This window comes from Brienomyrus brachyistius, chromosome 1, assembly GCF_023856365.1.
Source record: "Brienomyrus brachyistius isolate T26 chromosome 1, BBRACH_0.4, whole genome shotgun sequence".
Lineage (NCBI taxonomy): Eukaryota > Metazoa > Chordata > Actinopteri > Osteoglossiformes > Mormyridae > Brienomyrus > Brienomyrus brachyistius.
The window spans coordinates 3396840-3422452 of NC_064533.1; the positions used below are offsets into that span (position 1 = coordinate 3396840).

The window sequence follows — 25613 nt, forward strand, 5'->3', positions numbered from 1 at the left end:
CTTTAGGCTTGCTGTCCAGACAGGATGGCGAACCAAGTTACATGGCGATGCGAGGAAGGAGCTCAGGACTTTACTGAGATGGAAAAAGGCTCGTATGATCATTGTAGTAAAACACTCAGTCATCACTCTCCGACCCTATAAAACGGGAGAGAAAAAGAAATCAAGACAATTATAGCACTATACCAGACTGTGCAATCATTAATCTTTGCTTCTGGGGTTTGAATCACATTGGTGTGAATTCTGCAGGCAATCTGAAGGACATCAGAGGACACAGAACAACTGTAAGGGGTATGAGGTGATTCCTTTTTTGTTCATCACATCCATCCTGCATTCTCTCCAATTGCTGGGTATCGTTTCTAAAATAGGAAAGTACATAGCTATTACAAGTTCACCGCCAACTCATCAGAATGATGGCTAAGGCGCTTTGCGTCGTAGGACCCCGTCACACTTGTCCTTGGTGCAAGCAGCCTCGATAGCAGCTACACAGCACTGCGTTCCATCCTAAGGCAGGGCGTCATCTGTCACATTGTTCCTCGGGACCAGGATGGAGTCGTGGCCATGACACCTGTCATGCAATTTGAGCTCCAGTCAGGACCAGTGCACCGTCCCGCTCCAGGCAGCTAATGAGCTCTAATGGGATTTGCCATGGGACTCTGGGCAAACCGTGCCTGGGAGCTGGAGCAAGTAATGAATGCACACATTTGATACACTCAAGGTTACCAGCGGAACCCAACCCCATACCCCCCAACTGTGTGCCTGGAATACAGATCACTCGCCACCCAGACATGTCCCACGGAGGCACAATAAGAGGCAGAGAGGAATCATGCTCAGAGGAGAATGTGAGTCTATCCTTGCTCTAGTCCATCTCCTGACCATTTATGTGGTATGGGGGGGGGGTGAAGCCTATTCCACGTGCCACAACATCAACCTGGACAGGATACACCCAACTGATGGGCAACTGAGAGATTCAAGATCCCATGCAGGAGGACACTGGAATACTCAAAGGAAACTCACTCAACATGCAAACTCTATTGACGGGGTAGGATTCAAACCAACCAACTCCGGAGGTGTGAGGCAAGTGCGCTATCCCAGAAACCCCCAAATCGCAGCATTAAATCAATACATTTTGTAGCTGATTTAACTTTTACATTTTCAGTGTTGAGGTGCCACAAAGCTATTCTTAAAATGGAATAAGGACTAACCCTACAAAAAGCAGACAGGCTGTCTTGGTGTACTCAGTCCCGGAGATGTATATTCATCCAAGGGTGTTTGGTTTGAACATTGGTGGGGTTGAGGTCTCCACCCATTTAGGGGGAGACATGATTATTGAGGGGGTCATATTGCCCGATTTTGGGGAGCCCCCCCCCCCCCAATTTATGTTCATGTTTACATCTCAGAGCTGGATTTGGAGAATAGCAGCGTGGGTTGGAAGCTGAACTCTGACATTTGATGCTGTCCATGATGCCCTGTGGTCCACCGTGGGCCTGGCCTTCTACAGATAGTCTGATTAGAGAGAAACCCAATCAGATTGTAGAGGAGGTGGGTCCAAGCAACCAAGGGAGGCTAACCCAAACAATCAAATGTCTTGGTCCCGCCTCCTTTAGGTTTAGCCCTCACAACATTTTTGTGTAAGTAAAACTCCCACAAGCCTACGCTGCATGGCATGTTTGGCCCGATGGCTAGTGTGAAAGCTCTCATCATACAGTGATACTGTGAAGCCTTGTTCTCCAACTCCAGGACCATGGACAGCAGCCGGCAAGTGGCCCAGTTTGTGGCTCAAGGCGAAGAAGCACATGATGTGTCACACACACCACGCATCCAACACCGTATTTGGGTGCATCGTCCAGAGGCAGTCACAGTGCTACCGCAGATATTTATGGGGATTTGACCGATCTCGTGAAATGGGCTGATGTTACTCAGGAAGCAGGATGGACACGCATCCATTTTTTTGCCTATGTGAGAAGTCTTTGAAGTAATTGTGACATTCTATGAAATCATTGACTGATGACTGCTCACCAGCTTTCTCTGGAGAAAAGTCAAAACGCAAACCGCATCCCCAGTCCGATTCAAAACAGCAACAGAAAGCCCAGCAACAGAAACATATCGTATAACATGCCTTGCTGGGGATGCACAAGCGTGCCAGGAACCCAGTCCAGAAGGGTAATCTGGATCCAACACTAACAGCACCATGCGTCACCTCCATGTGGTCCAAATGGGGGATCATGTTCACTTTTACTGGGCCAATCTAAACCCTACACTCCTGGACTGCACGGTCTAAACTCACAACACTACACAAGGAAAGTGGTCCCTACCATAATCTTTCAAAGCCTTTTCCAGGAGTAAACAAAACTAAGTATGGGCCCTTGTTCTGTGTGAAGAGGATATGGTGAGGTCAGGTCAAAGCTAATGAATGCAGGCCAATGGAGGCCAGGTTGGGCACTGCTAGGCAATCCTGGGAGCTCCCGGCACATAATGGGGTGGGGGGTAACTGCGAGAGCCGCTCAGAGTAAGATGATGTCTCCTCATTCTGTTCTTGGTCAAACAATAAAGAGAATGTGGTGATGCATGACCATCTAAAGATGTGGCACTCTCTCCAAGTACACTACATGACTAAAAGTATCTGAATTAGGGGAACGGGTTAATTATGCCACACCCACTGCTGACACAACTGTATAATCAAGTACACAGTAACACAATCTCCTGCAAGAAATGTTAGCAGCAGAATGGGTGGTTAGTACCGAAGAGGTCAGTGACTTTCCTTTTGGCCCATAATAGGAGACCATCTTTCCAACACATCAGTTTGCCTTGTTTCTCTGCTAGAATTCTGCTGCTCAGTCACAAGTGAAGTGATTGTGAAGGTCAGGATGTCTGGGAGCAAATTACGTTACAAAGTGGTCAGATACACATGAGGGTCCAGATCACCCAACAGCAACACCCAACCTGAACTGCAGTTAATCCCCCCAGCAATGTTCCAACGTCTAATGGAAGACCTTCCCAGGGATCATTATAGCAACAAAGGGCCAATGGACTTCGTAGAATTACCCTTTGTTTCAGAATAAGATGTTGGACAAACTGGCATCCACATATATGTGTACATAGTGTAAAAGAACGTTTCAGTCTTTTGCTGCATTTTGAATTGATCGCTTCCTTTTCTGGAAAATAGAACCATCGCAAAACAATTAGTGAATCAGTCGGCCCGTCGTGAGTTAAATCCCAAATGCTTATCTCCTGTTTAGTCTTTACGTCATTGAAATAGCAGAGCATGACAAGCACAGTGCAATTAATAGTGCATGTGTGGGTGTGCTGCGTTTGTACTGTTCGTGATTCAGATCATGAGCGGACAGTCGCGATGGAAATGGAACTTACCAGCCAGTGACGTTAAGGAGTGGGTTACACTGATGTTCATTGTATTTGACATTTGTAGCTCATTCTGCTAACTCTCAGGACAAGACTAATATTAGAGGTTTTTGTTGTCTGATCTGGATTAATCTATGAGGCATAAATGGGTCCAAACCACACTCTCCCTCTTTCACACACACACACACACAAACACAGATTAGGTATCCATATCTTTGTGATGATTCTACATTCATTTCTATGGGCATAACCCTAATCCCAACTATGACAACCATAACCCCTTAACCAGCCCGAACCTTAACCATTTTAAGCATTAAACATTTTTAGTTGTTTGATTGCAGTCACAGATTTTTATAAAATTGAGTTTGCCCTTGTGGGGACTGAAAAAATGGTCCCCACAATGTCAAAGTAACACACACACATACACGTGCATGCACACACACACACAGACACATGCATGCACACACACACACAGACACATGCATGCACACACACACAGACACATGCATGCACACACACACACAGACACATGCATGCACACACACACAGACACATGCATGCACACACACACACGCACACACACACACACACATGCATGCACACACACACACGCACACACACACACACACACACAGAGTCTGGTCCTCTGGCCTTCCTTTGGCACTACACCATTTCTTCTGCAGTATCCTCCAAACCCCAAAATTTTTGAATGCAGGGGGGGGATTAAAATGAACACTGAGGGTCTCACTGGATTATTGGGCAGGAGATCGTTAATGCAGAGCCAACATGCATCTTCCAGCTGTCGTGGTGCCCTCCTTGCAGGAGCGTATTCATTGTTCTGTTCTCCATTGTTCTGTCATACTCATATGTGTGACCTAGATCGTTCTGGGATGAGATCCAAGGACCCACAGACATGGCAGCAGTGTGGATTTTCCCCAACCTGCCTCTGATGCACACACAGTGTCCTGCACTTAACGGGAGGTAAGATAAGCAGGACAGACTGTGGGTTACGGGAATGAGGAGGCTGACCTTAACTACCTGCCATGCCACCTTCTTCTAAGCTTCTTTGCCCATCTCTGGGTCTATTTCTGCTTAGCAAAACTTCTCGGTCTCGGATTTTCCACAGCTACGGTGTGAAAGTGCCCAAGGGTCTTCGCATGATACCAATTCTCATTTCACTTTCTGATCCAAAAATTTCTGGTTTGGTACTAACATTACTGCCTATACTGATGTTCATAACCACAGTCTCCTAGGATTGAAAAATGGCTATCCTACACAAATCATAGCACATTAAAGAATGTTGGAGAGCTAGGGAGGAAATCACACAATCACACAAAGCATGACATCATCAGGAGTGTCCTAAATCTGAAGAGAAATGGGGGCATCGAATTCCTGAGTCATATGTCAGGTCGTCTTCAAAGAAAAATGTGCCACGTGAACAAATGACAGAATTTTACCCTAAAATTCTTCTGCTAGTGACATTTTTAGACTGCCATCCATCTTGTGCTCCCTCTCAGAAGGAAAAACATAATTTCTGTTTTATTTGCCATGGACAGTGTAATCCAGGCAGCTGTCCAACACAATCCGAATTTTAAAGTTCAAATTCATTACCATAAATGAGTATGGATCTTCTTCCTCAGACTGAGTGCTTACTTCTGTAATGCGATATCAGAATATATTGTTTTCCTCTATCAACCCGCCTTTGGTGATAGATCTACTACTACCCATTTGCTGAATGAGAGTTTCATTCTTTTTTCTGTATTAATTCTCGCCCCCCTAACCTGTTCCGATGGTCAGGGTGCCCAGGATTCCCTGAGTCGGTTCTCTTGTTTCCAAGGTAATGTGAAATACAGTAAATCTCCCACGTCGGAATGACCCAGGTGGTACATGACTAATACGCAGGTGGAAATCGTTGAATAAGGAAAACGTCATAACTGATTTCCCAAGCCTCTGACAGTGTGGTTTCTTTCATAAATACAACGCTGTTCATTTTGGGATGCCTGTCACCCTTATCAATAAAGTTATCATGATTTTTGGGAAGTTGCAGTCTACCTCCAGAAGGGCTTGTGATGACTATGACTGCAGTCTGCTGGGGGGCCGGGGTGTGGGGGGGGGACACATAGGACCTTTGAAGATAACCCACCTTCCTTCATTACTTTCTTTCTTTGAACTTTTCTGAGAGATTAGGATGCAGGTAGGACTTAGGCGAGAGTGACGAAGTGAGTGACCATTGTGGTGTTTAAATGTCACCTTCGAGGGGGACAGTACTGTGTCTGAGATACAGTAACGTGGCCTTGAGCTGTGACTCACGCGTACAGAACCAGGGGACTGCACTAGAATGCCATCAAGGTCCAGACGGCTTTATGAGAAAATAAAACGTGAGCTCAACAGTGTGGGTCAGTTATGGTGAATATTCATAGTTTTCTGTTATATCACCGGACCTCTGCAAGCACGGAGACTCGAAAATGCCCCTTTCCAGCGTGGCTTCCCAAATGCCGTGCAACAGTTTCCATGACTACTGCTCAGAGATGTAGAATTCCAGTTGGGAAGGCAGAGCGGGATTCAGAGTATACGGTCTTTTCTGTGGGGGTCCACGGGGAAAATGGGGGCTGTTTTACATGGGGACAGTATAAATGTTTTAATGAAAGCGCAACAAGCAGTTGGAATATGATTACAGGACTGCTGTAAATATACGGAAGATGAACCTACAGCAATAACATAACACTGTAAGCCAATTCCACTTTTGATCGGGGGTATATTTACATGGGAGGGGATCGTAATTGATGGATAAGGGGAAACAGCCAGATAGACAGCTCTGCGTTGACGAACAGACCAACTCCATGCCTGTTCTTACATAACATCCACTGTGCTCATCCTCTTATTCAGTTCCTCCCAGGTGCCATTAGTGCGTGACGTCCCCCCGACGATGACACACCGAGCGCTGACGCACATTAGGATGAGAGCATCGTACCTGAGAAAGTCTGAGATGTGCCCCCCTGCCCACACACAGCTCTGAAAGCTCTGTGCTTTCGCTCTTTGAGTCTCCTGCAGCCACACAGCCAGCAAACCCACCTATCGATTATTTTACCAGCTAACACTGAGCATCCCACTACACACGGGCTGCCATACTGAAAGTACTGAGATACTCTCTCCGCAGGCGGAAGCTGTAAGCACTGTGATTTATGAACAGTCCGTGTTGCGTTGACCGACATGAAACAATGACAGCAGCGTAGAGGAAGAGGGGGGATAATTTAATCACGCACTGAAGTGTAAATGGCAGGCTCGGGGACAGCGAGAGTAAAAGACGCAGATGCATGCTGCGCGCGAGCATGTAGTCTCCGGTTTCCAGGAAGATATTCGAAGATATCGGCACTCAAACAGAAATTCAGAGTGCCTCTTTTACATAATTCTGTAAAACTGCATTATTCTCTAAAATTATTCTTCATTGTTTTGGGTTCACATTTCATTATTTTAAAGGTAATTACTTAATTACACGAAATGGGTTTGTACAGGAAAAAAACATGGAAATGTTTTCGTCTTCTTTTTACAAACGTAGTAACTCATTTAGCCTTCAGCAGTAGCTGGGATTGGGAAATAGTCCCACCAGGGGGTAAGATTTAAGTAATGATTTACTGATACAGACTTCTTTTCTCTACTTAGCAAGCAATACATTAACATCGAGTTCTTAGATATTAAAATCTCGGCATAGCTATTTAAAAAGTTGCAAACCTGATAAATGCAGTCGATCAACATGTTGTATGTACTTGATTGAAATGTGCTATTCGAATAACGAAGGCACAGCTGATTTTAGGGGGATCTCCAGTCTTAATGGAAACCTTCAAGAGTGGCGACGTATGCTGACTTGCTGGGGGCGGGGGGTGGGCTTCAGTATATAAGGGCCGAGCCTGAAACACATGTGTGCGTGTCACGCGATATGTTTACAGGCTGATGCAGTCAGATTTACCCCGGAGCGTCAGTTTACAGAAGTCGATGATGATTAGGATGCAGATAAAAACAAATCTATATCGAGACTCACAGCTGTCAACCACGGATGTCTAAACAGGTGGCGACTCCGCGCAAGTCGAATATACTCACCGCTTTGCCTAGCAACCCTAAACTGCTGACGACGGCTTTTGCTGCCCAGCGTGCAGAAGTGCGCCGAAGACGGCAAGGAAAAGTGCAACGTGATCGGCTTGCAGTTTTCAAAATTAGTAAATCACTCTTCCGTTTGATCCATCTGCTGCCGAACACCATCGGAGACCTGACGCTGGAAAAAACGAAGTTAAGCTTGTGAGTTCGGTCCAGGAGGATGTGCAGGTGCGGTGCTGGTGCACTCATCTGGATTTAGTGCAGTCTGGGACTTACTTTGAGCTTGAGCACGATTTTTAAGCGGAATGTTTCCCGAAATAAATAAGGTGAGAACATATTTCACTTATGTATGAAGATATGCAGATGCACCCAATTAAAGTATAATACGTTCGGCAGTATTAAGTATGCCTATTGCATTATCTTCATTTGAAATTAATTTTATGAATATGAATATATATGAATATATTTATATTTTGCAAGTTTGCTTAGTATGCGGTCTCTATGGAAATCATGTTATGCTCAGTTTTCAATGATTCGAAATACATAACAGACGCAGTCCGTCCGACAGAATTAAATTATAAACGAAATTAGTTTATAAATGACATCCGAAGGTAGTTTTTGGGTGATATATTAGAAACGCCTAATCCCATCCGTGTAGATACCTTGTAAATATTAAGTCTCATACTCCAACATGACCAGCACCAGTTTTACATCTGTGATCCACTGAGTGCATTTCAGAAATAACCGAGTGTTGGAGATTATAAATATTTACACGCAGTTTTAATAAAGTGTCATAAGGGACGAAATAGATGTTTTATGGGTAGGCGCGGACTGGCCATGGGGCAGTTCAGGAAATTTCCCAGTGGGCCGGTCTAATGGGGGCCTGCCGCTGGCAAAAGATACCAAGGGGAACCCCCCGCTCCCTCGATCAAATTGGTATAAATTCCGTGGCTACATTTCGGTGCCAGTCCGCCTCTGTTCTGTTACTTTCTGATTTGAGCGCGGGCAGAAGCATCCAGTGGAAATATTACATAAATAAATCATTATATGTTATATTTAATGTTTAAACCGATTACCCCTCCCTCCAAGAAAAACTATATTCAGATTTGCAATACCTATAGTAATTTAGCTTAGCATGCTAAGAGACTAGCAACAGACAGGTACTGACTGGCATAAGGCTCTGTTTGGCGCTTCATTATCTCAAGCAAAACTGACTAGATCATATCAACCCAATACTTAAGCAGCAATGTTACTGCAAATTTAGAAACTACAGTTGTTTCTGATGCCATTAAAATCTCTGAATCTTTATCCGAATAAACTGAGGTTTCTGAAAAGTTAATGAAACCGTGCACATTGTGGAAAAGATGACGTCTGTTGCATTATGTTTATTTTGTACAGTGTCAGAATCCATTTAGCGTTTCCATCGTCATCATGCTCAGATGCACTGTCTGCTTGCAGTAGGCTAAGGAGTTGTTCCTTATTCGGTCTTTTCCGTGTCCGTTTGCGGTTGAACATACCTGTATGGTTTAATGCATTTTCATGCTGACCCACTTAGTGCCTCCGAGGGATTCTGAATGTGGGGGCAGGGGACGGCCCTTGAGGAGAGGGTCTTCAAAGCTTGAGTTACTCAAAATATAGCACGTGAAAATATATTACAGGGAATATTCTGACTTGATCTCAGATTCTGTATGGAACATATAGTGCTTACACAAGCCGCAGTTGGATGAGCTGCGGGGGGGTTCGGAATCCACCCCAACCTTTTTAAGACCTCCTCAGAAGCATGTGAAGCTACACTGTTAGGGTAATGTTTCTTCTCCTTTACAGTCTTGTAGTACGGCCAGCAATGCACTTATTGGGGCACGCCGGCATGCGGGCAGGTGTTATAGTGGGATTTGGGCAGGTGTTACAGTGGGATTCTGGCAGGTGTTACAGTGGTATTTGGGCAGGTGGTATAGTGGGATTCGGGCAGGTGCCAGACAGTTTGGCATGCTGCCTTTCAGGTGTGACTTCTGATGTTCTGCATCAGATGGGCTGAACCCAATAAAACCCTACAGTGATTTTGTCCTATTCCAGCGTGTCATAGCCTCACAGTCCCCAAAGTTTACAGAACCTGGAACGATGCTGGATTCCCCTCAGCCGCGCCTCCTAAGTGCTCTAATTAATCAGTTGCTTAGAAAGTCCAGCTTGAAATGTATATCAAAACCAATGAGAGCCAGCACCCTGCCCCCCAGGCCTCTTTGGAACTGTGTGCCCCCCAGTGAAAGAGGTTTACCCCTCCTCCCCTCAGAGCAAACTGAACACTGGCTGCCTTGTGCTCAATGGAGTGTTCAGACAGTTGATAAGTACTGTGGGTTTAAAGGGAAAGAGAGTCATCCTAGTGAACCCACCATCACAGTGACGATGTGCAGAAGTAGGGATCCCCTTAGAATGGTATTGGTATGGCCCAAGACCACACGGCTCTCAACCTTAGTCTTTTAAAGTTTAATTCTCTATATTGGTCTCATGAAGACTGTCAATTGTGGCTCAGAACATGGGTCTTTCACTCAGTCAAGTGATGAACTATGCTTAAATCTTAGTTCATGGGGGACAAGGGAATGTGAGCCCCCAGCATGTGGCCTGTGTGCATGTGCCACGTCTCAAGAGTCACCCAGAACGTCGTTGTTCTTCTCTTTCTCACAGTCTACAAGGCTCGGTGCTTTCCCTCACTCGCAGAGAGAGCGTCCGCTACTAGGGACCAACCGGCCCTATCCACAGGTGAGCATCTAAACACAGCAGCAGCCCAATTTCCATGTCCCAGTGGTCCTCAGAGCCAGGCCAACAACAGGGTCAGTCCTCCACACTCCGGACCTTGGGGGAACTACTGTAAAGATCTTCCAACGAGAGAGCCCCCTGACCTCCAACATTCTCAATAATCTGCAACGAGAAAGCCCCCTGACCTCCAACATTCTCAATAATCTGCAACAAGAGAGCCCCTTGACCTCCAACATTACCAATAATCTGGCAACGAGAGAGCCCCCTGACCTCCAACATTACCAATAATCTGGCAACGAGAGAGCCCCCTGACCTCCAACATTCCCAATAATCTGCAAATGAGAGAGACCCTTGACCTCCAACATTCCCAATAATCTGCAACAAGAGAGCCCCCTGACCTCCAACACTACTAATAATCTGGTAACGAGAGAGCCCCCTGACCTCCAACATTCCCAATAATCTGCCAACGAGAGAGCCCCCTGACCTCCAACATTCCCAATAATCTGCCAACGAGAGAATCCCCTGACCTCCACCATTCCCAATAATCTGCCAACGAGAGAATCCCCTGACCTCCACCATTACCAATAATCTGCCAACGAGAGAGCCCCCTGACCTCTAACACTACCAATAATCTGCCAACGAGAGAGCCCCCTGACCTCCAACATTCTCAATAATCTGCAACAAGAGAGCCCCCTGACCTCTAACATTACCAATAATCTGGCAATAAGAGAACCCCCTGACCTCCAACATTCCCAATAATCTGCAACAAGAGAGCCCCCTGACCTCCAACATTCCCAATAATCTGCAACAAGAGAGCCCCCTGACCTCCAACATTACCAATAATCTGGCAACAAGAGAGCCCCCTGACCTCCAACATTACCAATAATCTGGCAACAAGAGAGCCCCCTGACCTCCAACATTCCCAATAATCTGCAACAAGAGAGCCCCCTGACCTCCAACACTACTAATAATCTGGTAACAAGAGAGCCCCCTGACCTCTAACATTACCAATAATCTGGCAACAAGAGAGCCCCCTGACCTCCAACATTCCCAATAATCTGCCAACGAGAGAATCCCCTGACCTCCACCATTCCCAATAATCTGCCAACGAGAGAATCCCCTGACCTCCACCATTACCAATAATCTGCCAACGAGAGAGCCCCCTGACCTCTAACACTACCAATAATCTGCCAACGAGAGAGCCCCCTGACCTCCAACATTCTCAATAATCTGCAACAAGAGAGCCCCCTGACCTCTAACATTACCAATAATCTGGCAATAAGAGAACCCCCTGACCTCCAACATTCCCAATAATCTGCAACAAGAGAGCCCCCTGACCTCCAACATTCCCAATAATCTGCAACAAGAGAGCCCCCTGACCTCCAACATTACCAATAATCTGGCAACAAGAGAGCCCCCTGACCTCCAACATTACCAATAATCTGGCAACAAGAGAGCCCCCTGACCTCCAACATTCCCAATAATCTGCAACAAGAGAGCCCCCTGACCTCCAACACTACTAATAATCTGGTAACAAGAGAGCCCCCTGACCTCTAACATTACCAATAATCTGGCAACAAGAGAGCCCCCTGACCTCCAACATTCCCAATAATCTGCAACAAGAGAGCCCCCTGACCTCCAACATTCCCAGTAATCTGCCAAAGAGGGACCCCCCTGACCTCCAACATTGTCAATAATCTGCAACAAGAGAGCCCCCTGACCTCCAACACTACCAATAATCTGGTAACGAGAGAGCCCCCTGACCTCTAACATTACCAATAATCTGGCAACAAGAGAGCCCCCTGACCTCCAACATTCCCAATAATCTGCAACAAGAGAGCCCCCTGACCTCCAACACTACTAATAATCTGGTAACAAGAGAGCCCCCTGACCTCTAACATTACCAATAATCTGGCAATAAGAGAGCCCCCTGACCTCCAACATTCCCAATAATCTGCAACAAGAGAGCCCCCTGACCTCCAACACTACCAATAATCTGGTAACAAGAGAGCCCCCTGACCTCTAACATTACCAATAATCTGCAACAAGAGAGCCCCCTGACCTCCAACATTCCCAGTAATCTGCCAACGAGGGACCCCCCTGACCTCCAACATTCCCAATAATCTGCCAACGAGAGAGTCCCCTGACCAGGGGCGCCGCTAGCAATTTTGGGCCCTATGACAAAATATGAGGTTGGGCCCCCCTACCACACCCATTCAGATCTCTGGGGGCCCCTAAAGGGCGTGGGCCCTTAGAATTGTCCCAACTTTCCCCCCCTTAGCGGCGCCCCTGCCCCTGACCTCCAATATTACCAATAATCTGCCAACGAGAGAGTCCCCTGACCTCCAACATTCCCAATAATCTGCAACAAGAGAGCCCCCTGACCTCCAACACTACCAATAATCTGATAACAAGAGAGCCCCCTGACCTCTAACATTGCCAATAATCTGGCAACAAGAGAGGCCCCTGACCTCCAACATTCCCAGTAATCTGCCAACGAGGGACCCCCCTGACCTCCACCATTACCAATAATCTGCCAACGAGAGAGTCCCCTGGCCTCCAATATTACCAATAATCTGCCAACGAGAGAATCCCCTGACCTCCACCATTACCAATAATCTGCCAACGAGAGAGTCCCCTGACCTCCAATATTACTAGTAATCTGCCAATGAGAGAGCCCCCTGACCTCCAATATTACTAGTAATCTGCCAATGAGAGAGCCCCCTGACCTCCAATATTACTAGTAATCTGCCAATGAGAGAGCCCCCTGACCTCCAGCATTCCCAATAATCTGCCAACGAGAGAGCATCCTGACCTCCAATATTCCCAGTGCATTATTTGTCAGTTTTGTAAAATTTAACTCCAATGACTGGTAATGAAAATCCATGCACTCTGCAGCCTATGCACTGCAAGAAAGACGTGGATCATTTAGCCTTCTGTCCCAGTTTCAGCACCTCCTAGCAAAGAGCAGTGCTTACTGGCAGCCACTCCTGGCCTGATACATACTTACATAATAGACATGCTTCTCTTTCAGGATGAATGTGCTCTGTTACAGAGTAAAGCCTTATTCAGCAGTCTTTCATTGTACTGTAGATGCTTGATACAGTATTATTTACCACATGCCTACTCTATCAAGTAACACGTGCCTATATTTAGCTGCTGTCTCTATGCCTCATAATCAGGCTGGCAGTTTGACCTGTTCAAGGGGCCACATGTGATAAGATGCTGTTTCCAATAATAGGTTGGCTGCTTCAGCACGCTACTAAAATCAATAGCGATCCAAAGACTGAAGTTCAGGGGGGTAGGGGTGGGAGTGGCGGGGTCCAGTCCCAACCTGCAGTGCTGTGACTGGAGCCCTGAAGTTCCCAGATGGGTTTGTACACAGTATCGTCAAAACTATATGGATACCAGTAGCCCAGCATCTTATTCTAAAAGCTGGGGCTATATGTGGCTCAGTGGGCTAAGTCTCCGTGCCTGGGATCAGAAGGTTGCTGATTCAATCCCGGATTTGACAGAATGGCTTTTGAAGGAGACTGCTCTTCACTGCCGGGCTTACTCTCACTTGTGTGTATGTCATGGAGAGCAAGATAGGGTAGATGAAAAGAGAATTTCTCTATGGGGATCGATCATGTATGAAGTTACTCTTCTGTGAATCTGTTAGACGCTGGAGCAGGGCTGATGGGATTTGCTGCCATTCATGTTGGGTGTTGCTGTTGGTTGATCAGGTCCCTCAAGTCCTCATGTCATGTCCTTCCACTTGGTAACTGAAGTTGCTCTCAGACTTTCTGACCTTGACAATCACTTCACTTGCAGCTCTAGCAGGACAGGAATGTGGCAACATGACTTGTCGGCAGGATGGCATCAGCAGTTATGGGGCCAAGTGGAAAGTTGCTAACCTCTACTGCTGAAGCATCCATTGCGTTGCGTATGTTTGTGGTACTGTGTGCTCAATTATACACCTATGTTAGCGAAGGGCGTGGCTTATCGAGAGAGGTGTCCACGTACTTTTGACCGCATGGTGTATGTCGGGCCTGCAGTACACAGTGAGACCTAGTGTGGGCGGGGGGCTGGCTGGTTTCTCTACTGGGATTATTTAACACCCCACCACTTCCTTTTCTCACTGTAGAGGTTGCCACAGCTGGACGTGCCCGTCAAGCAGATGGTGGCTCGGATCCAGTTGCAGCACCAGTCCGAGGGCATCATGCCCCAAATCGGCCACAAAGGGTTGAGGAGCAGCTGCCAGGTGATCCTGGGGAGAATCTTTAGTTCCATCCATCCCTCCATCCATTTTCTGTTACCACTTATCCTGTTCAGGGTCGCGGGGGGGTCCGGAGCCTATGGGTACGAGGCAGGGAACAACCCAGGATGGGGTGCCAACCCATCATAGGGGACACTGTTCACTCACACATATCTACGGGCAATTAGGTAACTCCAACCAATCACAGCACGTTTTTGGACTGTGGAGGGAAACTGGAGAAGCCCCACGATAACACAGAGCGAGAACATTCAAACTTCACACACATGGAGCCAAGGTGGAGCCTCAAACCTTGTTCCAGAGGTATGAGGCAGCTGTGCTAACCACTGCGCTACCATGCAGCATAAAACCTGACGGGAGAAAATACGATATTGGCTGAATATAGATCAGTCATTAAGGTATCGACTGCTTGGTGGCTCAGGGATTAGCACTGTGACCTCACACCTCAAGGGTTGTGGGGTCTAATCCCCCCCAGGCTCTGCATGTGCATGTGTGGAGTTTGCATGTTCTTCCCTTGTCTGTGTGAGTTTCTTCTCACAGCCCAAACACATGTACTTGATGTGTACCTCTTTATGTCTGTGTGTGCCCTGTCATCGATCAATATCCCGCCCGTGTACCTCTTTATGTCTGTGTGTGCCCTGTCATCGATCAATATCCCGCCCGTGTACCTCTTTATGACTGTGTGTGCCCTGTCATCGATCGATATCCTGCCCGTGTACCTCTTTATGACTGTGTGTGTCCTGTCATCGATCGATATCCTGCCCGTGTACCTCTTTATGACTGTGTGTGTCCTGTCATCGATCGATATCCCACCCAGGATGTCCACTGCCTTCTGCACTATGCTGCCTTTGCTGCACCAGCGAAGCAGTTATAGAAAATGGATTGGTGTATTCAGTAATAAAAACTCCACACAGAGTTCTCGACACTTCATATGTGCTACAGGAAAGTCTGTCAGATACTGCAGTAATTGTAAATGTTTTTTATTGTGGATGACGAGTGACCAGTCCCACCTCTCTTCTTCCAGCAGGGCCGGCAGAGAAATTCCCAGTGTCCTGTACGCTTATCTGCAGCTGCCACTGGCAAAGGCATCTTCAACAAGTGTGATAAAGAGAGGTTCTTTGAAGGACAAAGGCTCCCCATGTTACCTACAGGTACACACCTGTCGGAGGGTTAGAGGGTAGGGGGAGGGGCATATGGGCTAGGAGGAGGGGCAAATGGGCTAGAGGGGGGGGCATATGTGCTAGAGGGAGGGGCATAGTGGGTAGGGGGAGGGGCATATGGGGGAGGGGGAGGGGCATATGGGGAGGGGGTAGGGAACATCACATGATGGAACTGTGAAGTCTTTTGTTTTGTCATCAGCCAATTTATATAATGAGGCATTATTCTTCTGAAAGCTACCAGTGAGGTAGGTGTCAATGTTAATTTTGGCATGAATTTTTTTTTTAGTTTTAGTCTTAGTCACTTAGTCTTAGTCAGGGCAAAAACCGTGGGGTGTGAGTGTGAGCATTGGTTATACTGGAAGCTGGCATTTGCTCAGACATGAACCAAGCGGGAAAAACGAATCATCCAAAGAGAAAGGTGGCTGGTGACTGAGAACTGGTACGTGTGCTTATGCGTATGTGAATGACGGGTTAGAAAGGATAACAGCCAATGCTTGGAGATGGCTGCTGTGATATAGGTTGTCTGCCCAAACAGGGCCAGCAATTTGGTCTCATCTTTACTTGTCAGAGCATAACAGACATTTCACGGTAATTTTCTTTGTCAACCATTTTTTCATTTACGTTGTCATTACAATTTAGTCACGAAATATAAGGTCATCAGCGAATACTTATCGCCAAAATTTTCGTTGACGAAATTAACATGCTAGGTGTGTTCAGCAGAGAGTCCTGTTGACAGACCTTCTCCCTCTGCATCTGATTTCCTGCTCAGAGGCTCTGAAGAACTTCCAGGACCGGCTGACGGAGTTTGAGCAGGAAGAAATCATGGACTATTCCGAGATCTGGTACTTGGGCCTGGAGACTAAAAAGATTGCTGGCTCCCAAGGAGCAGGACAGAACTCCGGCTATGATGACGAGCAAGGGAACTACATAAAGGTAGCTGTCACGCCCAGTGTCATTCAGTCATTTTATTTGCTATTGTCATAATTACTGATCACACAAGTTAAATACACTGATAACATGCTAGCAGTGTTTCCATGGAAACATTTGCTAAATCGTATTGTGTGCTAGTAATCATACATCATTCATGTGACCCAATATTTGAGCGCATAGAGTATGAGTACTATCCCTAAAGATACTGCACAGTACAGTAAAACCCAGGACTTCACATAACCTCCAGACCCTAGTATGCTTCCACTTCAGCACACTGTTTCTCCAGGTCCTACACGACCACATCAGCTACCGCTTCGAGATCCTTGAGGTCATCGGGAAGGGATCATTTGGGCAAGTCCTGAAATGCCTGGATCACAAGAACAATGAGCTGGTGGCCATCAAAATCATCCGCAACAAGAAGAGGTCAGCCTGTCACGAGGTCGCGGGACAAGACGTGGTGTCCAAGTGTGCAGTGTGATTATGTCAGAGTGACGGTGTTTAACGCTGTTAGCTGTGTGCTCGGCGCAAAGCCATTCAACGATTGGTGGGGATAGCACCACCCTTTAAAGCTGCTGCAGCAGTAGTTTAAACAGGGGATTAAAGCGCAATTCAGATTGATAATCCAAGCCAATCCATTTGGATTTTATCGATTTGCTGTTCAGGGCCGAAGTTTGTGTATGTGTATTAACTCTTCGAGATGGTGTTTACTCTTTGGCTGCAGGTTTCATCATCAAGCATTGGTGGAGCTGAAGATCTTGGAGGCGATACGGAGGCGAGACCGAGACGGCTACCACAACGTCATCCACATGAAGGAGCACTTCTACTTCCGCAACCACCTCTGCATCTCCTTTGAGCTGCTAGGGTGAGTGCTGCAGCTCCCTGACATCATCCATCCATCTATCCATACATCCATCCATCCATCTTCCAACACTTATCCTGGTCAGCCCTGAAATTCATGACACACAAACAAATACTTTAACTAGACTATGCTAAGGTTCCTGTATGAGCAGCATCGCCAAACCTGACCTGTTTTCCTTACTGCGTATGAAGAGAGACCACGACGCCCACCAGTAGCCGAGCTCCCCAAAGCCGAGCTCCCCAGCCCGCCCAAAGCCGAGCTCCCCAGCCCGCCCATAGCCGAGCTCCCCAGCCCGCCCATAGCCGAGCTCCCCAGCCCGCCCATAGCTGAGCTCCCCAGCCCGCCCATAGCCGAGCTCCCCAGCCCGCCCATAGCTGAGCTCCCCAGCCCGCCCAGCCCGCCCAAAGCCGAGCTCCCCAGCCCGCCCATAGCTGAGCTCCCCAGCCCGCCCAAAGCCGAGCTCCCCAGCCCGCCCATAGCTGAGCTCCCCAGCCCGCCCATAGCCGAGCTCCCCAGCCCGCCCATAGCTGAGCTCCCCAGCCCGCCCAGCCCGCCCAAAGCCGAGCTCCCCAGCCCGCCCATAGCTGAGCTCCCCAGCCCGCCCAAAGCCGAGCTCCCCAGCCCGCCCATAGCCGAGCTCCCCAGCCCGCCCATAGCCGAGCTCCCCAGCCCGCCCCTCCCGCCCATAGCCGAGCTCCCCAGCCCTCCCATAGCCGAGCTCCCCAGCCCGCCCATAGCCGAGCTCCCCAGCCCACCCATAGCTGAGCTCCCCAGCCCACCCCGCCCGCCCATAGCCGAGCTCCCCAGCCCGCCCATAGCCGAGCTCCCCAGCCCTCCCATAGCCGAGCTCCCCAGCCCGCCCATAGCCGAGCTCCCCAGCCCTCCCATAGCCGAGCTCCCCAGCCCGCCCATAGCCGAGCTCCCCAGCCCGCCCATAGCCGAGCTCCCCAGCCCTCCCATAGCCGAGCTCCCCAGCCCGCCCATAGCCGAGCTCCCCAGCCCTCCCATAGCCGAGCTCCCCAGCCCGCCCAAAGCCGAGCTCCCCAGCCCGCCCCGCCCGCCCTGCCCTGGCACGTCCTTCTTCAGCTCCCTCCTTCTTGGCACAGCAGCGGAAGGTGGCAGCAGACGCAGGAGGGCGGGGATCCGATCAGGTTCCCAGAAATGGGCCAAAGTGCCATCAGGTTTCAAACTTAGCTCCTCAAAATAACTTCGGGGGTTAAATAGCAGTCGCGTCCCATCTAGGTTTGTAACGTCTTTAGCTCAGGGCATAAAATAATTTTTTAGCAGTAACAATAATATTATTATATAAATATCTATCACAGCCTTGCTCATGTTAATTTAATCTGCAGTAAAGCAACTATATATAGTATAATTTTTTTATGTACATAATTATATGCAGTTGTACTGACTACGAAGAAATTATGTTATATACTAATTTATCTTTAGCGAAGGTCTGATGTTGCACAAAAACATCCAAATAAATCCAAATAAATATCTTCCTTCCTTATTTTTTCTGTACTGATTAGTGGTGCAAAAGTTACTCAAATTCAATATGAGGGTCTAAACTGAGTTGATACCTCCACCTATAGGACAAATCTTTAACTACCACTGGATGAGAGTCGTAGAGCGGTCCACACACGGTGAGTGTGTGCGAGGTGGCGGTCCAGCGGCCTGTCATCCCTGCTTTCTGCCTGCAGGCTCAACCTCTACGAGGTGATCAAGAAGAACAACTTCCAGGGCTTCAGCCTGACACTGATCCGACGCCTCGCTCACTCCATCCTCAAGTGCCTGCAGATGCTGCACAGGGAGAAGATCATCCACTGCGACCTCAAGCCGGTAGCACTGTTCGCTCTCCACTTCCTGGTGCCATGAATTATGGGCCGGCCGTGTGGCTGTATGCGTGCTACGCTCTGTGGTCTATGAACAGAAGGACGCCGATTCAAATCCTGTAGCCTACAGAGTAAATATAAAAGCACTAGACCCTTGAGCAAGACCCATAACCCCGCAGTGCTAGTGACCGGCTGATCCTGCCCTCTGATATTCAGTTGTACGTCGCGTTGAGCAGTGACCACCAGAGAACCCTGATCACAGCTGTTTATGAAGCAGCTTCTCATGGCATTTAATGTCTTGAATTTAATGTCTACTGCACAGGAAAAAGGGATGGATGAGGCATTTGATCGATGAACTGATCAGAGAACAAGGTTTTGCTCTTTCTCTCCGTAGGAGAACATCTTGCTGACACAGAAGGGACAGTGGAACATCAAGGTTGTTGACTTCGGCTCCAGCTGCTATGAACAGCAGAGAGGTGTGTGGTTTTCTCACATGTGGGACTACAGGCATCTGTGTGCCCCTTTTCCTTTGAACAACCTGTCCGCAACAGCAACTTTTCTGTCCGGATGGCTGCAGTGTACACCTACATCCAGAGCCGCTTCTACCGCTCCCCGGAAGTCATCCTGGGACACCCCTACAGCATGGCCATCGATATGTGGAGCCTGGGTTGCATCCTGGCTGAGCTCTATACTGGTTACCCACTCTTCCCGGGGGAGAGTGAGGTGGACCAGATGGCATGCATCATGGAGGTACCCACAGCATTCTCCATATATGGTTTAATGGGACTGAATCACTTGGGTGAATCTCAATATACTTGTGTTCTCATGTACCCGTTTGACATGATCTTCCATTGTCGAAGATCAGTTCCAATACTAAGAACACAAGTATAGAGGACAGTAAAAATCCCCAGATGTCGGTCTTGCCCCACCATAAATATCAAGGATCCATCGGCTGCATCCTCGCCAAACGAGATCGATCCCATGATTCATTGCGCCCCAAGTTCATTAAAGGTACTTGAAGGCAAGGTAGCAAGACCGGCCTTTCCAAGACCAAGAAATACGGTCTTTGCACTCTTGGTACTGAGATCCAAGCCTTGTGTAAATCCAGACTGGCAGAGTCACATGAGAATTAACAACACTGCAATTTTTTTCAGATGTTGGGAACGCCGCCAGATGACTTTGTCCAAACAGCATCAAGAACAAAGTTATTTTTCGGTGAGCAGTTCAACTGCCATCCATGCATCCATGCCTCTGTAACAGAGCCAATAACAACTTCATGGAGGCAGTACTCAGCTGAATCATTATTCATGACTGTAAGATGCAGATCTTGCCCTGCGATAGGCTGGAATCCCTTGGGGGTTAAGAGCCTTGCTCAAGGGCCTACAGACATGAGACTATTCTGCCAAGGTCAGGTGGTGAACATAGAGCTAATTCATTGGATAGTTTCGCTAACTGGCTAATTTATGATCTTTCTCAAGATTCTCAAGGGAACCCCAGGAACCTGACGAACAGCAAAGGCAAGCTGAGGACGCCCAGCTCCAAAGACCTCGGCACCGTGCTGAAGACCAACGACGTGCTTTTCCTGGACTTCCTGAAAGGCTGCCTCGTGTATGTGCAGGCGGGCTGCCGCCGTCGCTGTCCGGGGGGTCGTTCCTGCCGTCACGGCAGCCAGGGAGTCTGCTTGACGTGTCATCAAGTCTGTTGTCTACTGCCGTGCAGATGGGACCCGGCGACACGCATGACTCCCGCTGAGGCCTTGCAGCACGACTGGATTCTGGAGGGACGGATCAACAGGTCACGCATCAGGCACCGGCCTCTGAGATATCATTCTGTGAGCCAAGTCAACTCGGAAATCAGAAACCAGCATGTTCCCACCAGAGTAGTAAATAATAGGACAGGTAAGAGGACTATCCCGCAATGCTCCTTCCCGGCTGGAAAGCCGTAACTTTTACAGTTTTTCCCATTTAATTCCCCATAATAAAGTTTCCTGTTAGCTGTTTGTTTTATTGAGGTCGTCATATTGGTGTTTGTTAATAGTAGGGGCATACACATGCTCTGTCTGTCACCAATTCAAAATCATTGGTTAATGAGAAGGTTGACCCATCTATATGAATTATGGCCTCTCTTATGCACCCCAACTTTAAAAAAATTGTCTAATCGCCCCCGGGTAAGGAGGTCTAATTTGATTTGTCTCTTCGCTGTCCAGCAGAAGCGGAAGACTCAAACAGCCCGGACAAGGTCAAGGGTCAGAGTGAAGGACAGGGAGGCAGTACAGGGAGTGATGAGCGTCTGGGTCCGACTGGGGAGTCGGTGGTGGGGGGCACCAGCGAGAGCAATTCTGGCAGCTCGGTGGAGACGGCAACCCAGCCGGTGATGGGCGAGAGGCCGGTCCACATCATCATTGAGCCCAAGTCTGAGCCCGATACAGACAGCGAAAGCCTGGGGCAATCTTCTGACCCCTCCCCCGCGGTATAACAGCCAGGGCAGGGTGCTGCATGGGGGTCTTACATGTGTGCGGGGCACATAATCTCTCAGAGCTGGTCACCTGACTCCTAGGTCATAAGGTCAGCGACGCCCTCTGCAGGAGACGTGGTTTATGTGTCACTCAGATCTGCAGAGCGACGGGAGTTAGTAGCAACAGCAACATGCAGGTTAACTCTCCGGATCCCAGTGACAGATTAACTGTTGTGTCTTTACGTGGAGGCACTGTGCTCACCGTCCGTGTTTCTGTTTTTTAATTAATAGCCGAAGCCAAACTAGATTGTTAGGAAAACTGTAGCAGCTGCCTGACGCCAGCTATGTGTACCATGCATATGCTTTGCTCTAAGTCTGGGAAGCCTCAGAGAATGTATGGAGCCTGACAGTGGGTGCTGTCAGGGCAGAACGCTCCTCTTCGGATCTGTGGACTGCTGGACACCTTCATCCGGATTGAGGTCCGAGGTGACCAACACTCAGAGCCCCTGCAGAGCGTTTTGAAGATGCAGGAGTGTTTAGTAATGCAGAGAATTTCCAGTCGTCCCGTAATTGCGAATTTTCTGTTGGATCGATGTTCCCTCATTGCAGAAGCACAAACACATTCTTTGCTCTGTGCCTCACATCAGTATTTTTTTTTTGTCTCGAAAATGTGAATCTGCGTCATTCAGCAAAGTTTGAAGCGCAGAGACTGGATACCTACTAAAGTCCGATGATAAATTCAGTCATGGTCAACATTGTTATTTTATCTGTGTCCCACATGTGGGAAATTAGAGTATATTTTTCAGTATTTATGTTCGATCACTGGTTTCTGTTTCATAGTTGTTTCGAATAATAACACTTACTATGTCATGTGTTTATATATTTTATTGTTAAAATTAATGAGTTAGCAGTGATTCGATATTGTAAGATTTAGATATTTCTAAAAAAACTTTTTATATGTTTTGCTTAATTTTTGTATTCCACGCAAATAATAATGTATATGTTATAGAGAGGTGAATAGGTTTTACTTGTTCACCAATAATAATGTACATGTTATAGAGAGGTGAATAGGTTTTACTTGTTCACCAATAATAATGTACATGTTATAGAGAGGTGAATAGGTTTTACTTGTTCACCAATAATAATGTACATGTTATAGAGAGGTGAATAGGTTTTACTTGTTCACCAATAATAATGTACATGTTATAGAGAGGTGAATAGGTTTTACTTGATCATCAGTAGTTATGTGTAGGTTATAAATGAGCCTTTAATGATCCTTTAATAGTTTTTTATCTAATCTGTTACCTGCTGGAGCTGGGGTCTTTTACTGTAATCAATAGTGGGTAGGGGGGGCACCCCCCCTCGCCTTAGCCTATTTGCCCTTTAGATAACAGATATTCATGCCAAAATTGCAACAAATTTATCAAGCTCCCCCTTTTACGTGGGAGATTGTGTGTCTTGCCTGGTGAAGGTGGGTCTTTATCTGTAAAAAGTAGCTTTTATTTGCGTTGAGATTTACGCTGTTGGTGGGAGGAACTCGGCAGGAAAGTGACAGGCAGGTGGCCTGTGCCTTTCAGCATTCAGAGTCCTGGCACTTCATGCCACACACCCCCGGCATATGTGAACTGGACACTCCAAACTTTTCCCAAGCCAGCGAAATGCTGTAAATGGTCACTGCTTCTGGGTCACCGGTCAGCCCCACCTTCAGAGCTGCTGAAACTTCCCTTGTGGTATAAGCCAGCTCTGGAACGCTACACGATTACAAAGGTACAAAACTCTGGAAAGTTATAAAATGGCAACCAGTGCCGTAGACTATTTCCTTATCTCTTCGGAATGTAGGATGTATGGAATTTTATTCTGATGAACAAATCTAAATCGCTGGATATTAATCATCCAAAATTATTGCGATATTGAAATGAAAATTGAATTATGTATGAATTAAACAAGTATATTTACCTAAATAAAAAAGCTGTTATATATGGTGCGATGTACTAATGCACAACATATGAATGTCTTTTATATGTGTAATAAAATCATTAATAAAACCTAGAGTGCTACTCATTTTCCCGCGTCCCTGACACAGGAAATCGTTCTGCAACTAAATAAAGCGCAATGTTATTTAGAAATAACTGGCCTACATATTCCTAAAAGTCCTAATTTCCATCCATCCATTTTCCAAACCGCTTATCCTACTGGGTCACGGGGGGTCCGGAGCCTATCCCGGAAGCTATGGGCACGAGGCAGGGAACAACCCAGGATGGGGGGCCAGCCCATTACAGGGCACACTCTCACATGCACATTTACGGGCAATTTAGCAACTCCAATTAGCCTCAGCATGATTTTGGACTGTGGGGGGGGGGGAACTGGAGTACCCGCAGGAAACCCCACGACACCATGGGGAGAACATGCAAACTCCACACACATGTGACCCAGGCGGAGACTCAAACCCAGGTCCCAGTGCTAACCACTGCACCACCATGCCGCCCCAAGGCCTAATTTATTTCAAGTAAATAATGTGTCACGGGAAGAGCAACTTATGTACATTTCAACTGACTGAATGAAAATAAAATATTTAGTCAGCATACGGATATTCATCTTTTCCGTTTAAACATCCACAGCACAAACACTGTTAGCAAGTTTGCGAACAAGACAAATTCTCTGCTGGCCTCTAGTGATGGTAAAGCAGCACATGGGTGGAGGCCCTGAAATTGACAGGTTGATGGTAAGATATCAAGTCATGAGAGTAAATTACGGGAGATGGGTGGATTTATATACCCTGCCAATAATAAAAACCAGCCCAAGTTACAGCCTTGTGGAAACCTCAACACACAAAAAAAACCAAAGAACTTATTGTGGAATTCAAAACTGAGCACGGTGCCCTTTATAAACGTGGACAGGAGGCGAGGCCACTGCCCAGGGGCCCTTGGGGTGCAGGGGGCCCGTGGGGCCCCTAGCCCAAAACAATTTGCAACACTTATCAACAATGTATTTTTGTTTGTCTATTTTAGAGGGCCTACATTCTTTGATCCTCTGCCTACAAGGGCCCCTGACCCTATAGGGAGGGCGTTTGGCTGCCAAGGGCCCTTGAATTGTGGTGGTTGTGGTGGGGGGGGGGGGGGGGGCCTCGCGAACGTATTGCCCAGGGGCCACACAACCCATAATCCGTCCCTGACCTGAAGGCATCATCCGAAACCCCAGTCGGCCCTGTTTGCCCATCTTACCATCAAGCACACAGTACAGAGCCCTACAGACATGAACGTTACGGCTGAAAAATAGCTGCTTCCCATGAGCGGAGGCTGGACTCTTCGTCTGTTTACGTTGCGTTCTCGTGCTGTTCCTTAATAACTGACATTTTGTTTACACACCGTCACCTTATTTTACATTTTATTCAGGTCTGGAGGTATATTTTGCCCACATTTTACTTGATTTAATTTTACAATTTCCAAAGCATTGTTCCTCAAACCAGTCCTCAGTGACCCCCAGATAGTCCTTGTTTTTGCTCTCTCCCAATTCCCTGGGAGCAGGAAGGCAACAAAAATGTGGACCGTCTGTGAGTCCCGAGGACTGGTTTGAGAAAAACTGTTCTAAAGTATTACTACACTCTAGTCTTATTCATTAATTGACCTTTCACATTTGTCTTTGTTGTTCTGTACTGATGCTGCTATTAGGAGTGAGCCAATCAGTGTTTTGTCGAATGCACATTTGGCCAATGACAATGCAGAATTCTGAGTCCGGTATATCACAGTTAAGTTTACTGTATTCATCACATTGACAGTAAGCTACGGAAAACAGATCTAAAATTAATAGGCCTAAATAGTATGGAAGGATTACCAAAGTGTATAATGAAATCCTACACCACACCAAAGTCCAGGATACGTTGTGGACAAACGGATGGATCACACCAAAGTAATTTAATTATTAAATTAAAG

General features: G+C 47.3%; 1 protein-coding gene across 5 annotated transcripts in view; it reads left to right on the forward strand.

Annotated features, from left to right (window-relative positions):
* The window catches only part of LOC125749556 (dual specificity tyrosine-phosphorylation-regulated kinase 4-like), a 29274-nt gene extending 6237 nt beyond the window's left edge, over window positions 1-23037 (forward strand). The window contains exons 1-14 of one of the 5 annotated variants that reach the window (XM_049026974.1): window positions 7269-7772; window positions 10126-10200; window positions 14324-14440; window positions 15477-15603; window positions 16382-16545; window positions 16829-16965; window positions 17264-17404; window positions 19099-19237; window positions 19625-19706; window positions 19808-19980; window positions 20385-20445; window positions 20709-20838; window positions 20950-21128; window positions 21437-23037. In XM_049026974.1, the coding sequence (XP_048882931.1) occupies window positions 7752-7772; window positions 10126-10200; window positions 14324-14440; window positions 15477-15603; window positions 16382-16545; window positions 16829-16965; window positions 17264-17404; window positions 19099-19237; window positions 19625-19706; window positions 19808-19980; window positions 20385-20445; window positions 20709-20838; window positions 20950-21128; window positions 21437-21705 (1815 nt within the window). In that variant the 5' untranslated portion in view covers window positions 7269-7751 and the 3' untranslated portion in view covers window positions 21706-23037. Of the gene's footprint in view, window positions 1-7268; window positions 7773-10125; window positions 10201-14323; window positions 14441-15476; window positions 15604-16381; window positions 16546-16828; window positions 16966-17263; window positions 17405-19098; window positions 19238-19624; window positions 19707-19807; window positions 19981-20384; window positions 20446-20708; window positions 20839-20949; window positions 21129-21436 lie in introns of those variants that run through there. The other 4 variants (XM_049026955.1, XM_049026938.1, XM_049026946.1 and 1 more) reach the window with 4 other exon arrangements.
* The last annotated feature ends 2576 nt before the right edge of the window (window positions 23038-25613 follow it).